General features: G+C 42.6%; 1 protein-coding gene across 1 annotated transcript; it reads right to left on the bottom strand.

The window, feature by feature from the left end:
* Positions 1–740: 740 nt before the first annotated feature.
* On the bottom strand, positions 741–1,837 carry LOC128854853 (uncharacterized). The gene is made up of 2 exons (XM_054089286.1): positions 792–1,837; positions 741–750 (listed from the first exon to the last, which is right to left on the bottom strand). The coding sequence occupies exons 1-2, from the start codon at positions 1,835–1,837 to the stop codon at positions 741–743; spliced, it is 1,056 nt and encodes a 351-aa protein (XP_053945261.1).
* Between the last annotated feature and the right edge of the window lie 2,370 nt (positions 1,838–4,207).

The raw sequence follows: 4,207 nt of genomic DNA, 5'->3' as shown, positions 1-4,207 counted from the left end.
GCTGTGGTCTGAAAAGGATCTCTTGTCGGATACCCTCCAATTTGTGACTATTTGGGAATTATTATTTGTGCATAGGGTAATGTCTAAGACCTCTTCCCAGCCTGGAAAATTTGCCGAGCTCGGAAAAGTGAAGGTTGGGGTGGTCCCTACATTACATATGTCTAGGTTGGTGTTTAATAAGAATTCGAAAAGTGACTCACCTCTTTCATTCGTCTCTGAACTACCCCAAAGCTCGTTTCTTGCGTTTGCGTCGCAGCCCATCAATAGTTTGTCCGTGCTGTTCAATGTTGACAGGAAACGAGCCACTTCGTCTGGCGGCGCCGGTTTCTCATGTGGCATATACACCGATGCCAGGTATATCGCCGATTTCTGTAGCTCCACTTTCACCACCGTAAAATCGGGAGTGCTAAAATTAGAACACAGAAAAGCTTTTAAGTGTTTTTTAGTGATTATGCATGACCGTGGCTTACCGTCTGCTTTGTTGTAGAATATGTTGATGCTCTTGTTGTCTTGGAATCCCTTAATCTCGTTGTCTCTGACCCAGGGCTCCTGTATGAAACCGATGTCGATGTCCCCTTCCCTGAGGAAGACATCCAAGTTCTCTGTAGCACATTTCGAGTGCTGCAGATTCACCTGTATGGCTCTAGGCATCGGATTTATTGTTGTCTTCAGCTAGGTCGAGCTTTTCTAGTCTTTCTAGCTGTATATTGTTGTCTGCCTCGTCTGGGTCTTCCTCATTTTCATTGCTGTCTGCTTTGAAAATTTTTAGTTTGGCCTTTCTTAGACCAAACCGCATTTTGTTGTCGTGTTGTTTTAGTATTGGCAGGCACTCATCGTTAATCTGCAGAACGAATGACATGCTGCTCTTTTGCGGTTTTTCTACCTTCACGATTGCCCAGTCGTCCATCGGCACCGCAGGGTTGTGTGACTTCAGGTACTTCAGCACTTCTGCACCGCTCAAGTCCATCACCGGCAGCCAAATGCGAGCGCGAGGAGGGCAGGGGATGTCCTTGGCCGGAATAAGCTTAAGTTTTAAGCCTTCCAGTGTGCTGCTGATCTCAGCAACACACCTTTCTAGGACAACCCTTGACCAGTCGTCGTCGCACTTGATAACCCTACAGCCGCGAAGTACTCCTGCAGAATCGAAGGAAGGGAGAGTTCCGCCCTGTGCTCCAACCACATGCTTGTCTAACACGAGCTTGGACAGTTTGGCCTCCACTTGCCCCCACTTCTGCAGGACCACTTTGCCGCTGTTTGTGGTCTCGTCGATCAGTGCATATAGGAGGTTATCCTTAACCACCTCACTGAACGGTCGTTGCTTTGTTTCTTCGATGCTGCTGGACACCTTAGGTCTCTTCGGTGCCTGGTCGATCACGTCCTGTGACCTGTTCCTTTTCATCGCATCGCCTTTTTTCTTGTTGTCCTCCTTGGGTTTGTTGGATAAGAAGTCTTCGTACTCCTTAACCACCTGCTGGTATTTCAGTTTGTCGGCCGCGTCGCGCTCGTCAGTCGCTCCAGCGAGTTCATTTTTGGCAATCTTGCTTAGAATGAACCTCGCCTTCGTGTAGCGAGACTTCATGAGGGCACCCTCGGATTTGTGTTTTCTAGCGGCCTGACTCTGAGTGCCGTCCGCCGCCTTTTTCGAGGTTTGTGGTAGAACTTTTTGTTGTTGTTGTTGCTTGTTTAGTAAGGGTGTGCTATGGCTGGTACTTCCCTTACTCTTTGCTGACTCAGCCGTATCTTGACTAGAGGCCAGCAGGGTATCCTCCTCGGAGGATGGTATTGTGTCGCAGCGCGGCACAAATTTTTTGTTTTGTTCGTTTTTTTGTGTGTTCATATCATCTGTTCCTTACGGTTGCTTCACCTGACTACGTCAAGCTCCACAACCCACGAGTATTTAGGGGAAGTAATGGGGTCCCCCGCGGCAGCGCCCCTTACCGTGGTAAGGCCACAGTTACTCTCGAAGGCGGCCAGGTATTCGAGAGGGAAACTCCGTTCGCGATGCACATGTTTTAATTCCCTGCACCATTCAGTCCTCGGCACGATTCCAAGCACACCTTGACTTGGGAATGTGTTGGTACGGTACTCTCCGTATAGGTGGTTGGACGAGCATCGCACACGCAGTATCGTGTAAGGGTGTTCGACCAATCCCCATACAGAGCTTCCCTCTTAGTTCATGATAGGTTAAATTCCTAAAAGGAGTTTAGCCTTCATTTAAGCCCCATCCCCGCGGCAAGGAGACCAACCACGATGAGGTGCTAACCATTGTTTTACTTTGAGAAAAAAAAAAAAAATCTGCTCGCGAAGTTCCTACAGTGAAGTGTTGAAGAAGACAGCGAAATGTCAATTCGTCGTCATTCTCAACTTATTGGCCTTTGTCCTTCAGTTACTTGAAAAATAAAATGTCTTACGTGGCTATAGAATACAGCTCGTGCAAGAATTGAATTACCATCGTTTGCGTCGCAGTTTGGTTAATTTGACTCATTTAGACATAAATCAGATTTAGTGGAGAAAGTAGTCAAAAATTGGATTGATCGAATGGATTTGTAGCCGCGGCGGACATATGCTGGGTGGATATCATATTCAAAAAATAAATGCCATTTAATTATTTACCAGAATATACTAACAAAAAAAATTATTCCAATGATACTTCTGTTTTGTAGTTCTCGAGTTATTCTTAAAACAACACCCGATACACAGATGATCAGAAGTCTTTGTGTAGATTTCTCAGACTGTAGTGGCATACCTGGCAGTATAATTAAATTGGGATTACGGCGGTTAAGCTGAGTTGTGGTTACCTTTTCCTGTTGGAAGGCACACATTTTTTTATTGTTGCTATTCCATTGTTTACTTTCAGTGTAGTTCTCTCTGCATACATTTTCCTTTCTTGAACCCTTATTTGACGTGTACTCACAATATACCTATTCATTCCCTATTGGTGTTTTTGCTGCAGCTTTTTTTGTCAATTTAGTTGTCTCCTTGCTTCGCCTTATACCGAAGGGAAATAAGAGGAGTTGGATAGTAGTTTTTGCTGATAGGGCATTCATTAAGTCGCTCTAAGCGCTTCGGAAGCACTGTGTAAGAACTTTGAATGTGGCCCGACTATTACTAAAGGTGGTGATATGTTTGTAACAGTATTTGATCTGAAAGCTTACCCATTAGGATGTATACCTTTGCTCTGCTTCCAAAATTCTGAATTCTTTGCCCTTTTCCATACAATCCCTTCGCAACGCTAGCGATCACTTCTGATCCATGTGAGAATATATACGTAGCTAATGAGCCAAATTAACATAATAATAAAATTAATCAACGAAATTTAAATACACTGGCTATTGCAGACGAGAAGCGTCTAAGAATATTTGCGCGCAAAATATTGCGTAAAGTATTTGGCCATTAGGCGAAGGAGATGCCTAATTCAGAATCAGTCACAATAAGCTGTAAGTGTCTGTAATGGCGAAGATATTATAAGATTTATGAAGTCACGGTAAAAGTAACAAAAAATTAGGCGTCAAAAATTGAAAATCTCTAGAGCTGAATTGTGTTAAATGAAGAAAGATTGCTGTGGCAGTTAAATCCCAGCCCGGGGTGTAACGATAATAGACGATGACGGTTATCATTACTAAATGCAATTATACATGAAACTTAAATTAGGTGGTGACAGTTTTCAATCTTAAATAAATAATGCGTATTTTAAAAGTGCCGCTTAAATGTCAGTAGTGAATAATTCCTAGACGGCACCTTTTTTATGTCAACATTGACATTTGTCAAGCAGACAGATGCACAATTTTATATCATAGAACATATTATTATTATTGTATATATGTAAGTCCCTAGTTCGTGTTAAACTCGAATGCTCATCTTTTGTTTGGAATGCAGTTCATGCCTCTCATTTAAAAAAAAATTGAAAAGGTACGGGGAAATTGTATTCGAATTTCATTGCAATCTGTTCATTTGTCTGATCCACCAGCACCCTGCAGTGCTCGGTACATGCTTATAAAATTGAGACGTTTTTCCTTTCTGTTTTTTGTTTTTTGATTGTCCTGAAGCTCTTGAACAGATTGGCTTCAATGTTATTCAGACAAATTTCGATATTACTATCCATTTGACATCAAAGCAAACTATTATATAATAACTTTCCTCCTATTATGAGGGGTCTTACTGAGTTAAAGTAATTACAGATTTCTCGACCGTTAGTTTTCTAATACCT

Source organism: Anastrepha ludens, chromosome 2 (genome assembly GCF_028408465.1).
Source record: "Anastrepha ludens isolate Willacy chromosome 2, idAnaLude1.1, whole genome shotgun sequence".
NCBI classification, from domain to species: domain Eukaryota; kingdom Metazoa; phylum Arthropoda; class Insecta; order Diptera; family Tephritidae; genus Anastrepha; species Anastrepha ludens.
Note: the sequence above shows the minus strand (reverse complement) of the source record. Positions and strands in the feature narration are given on the sequence as shown.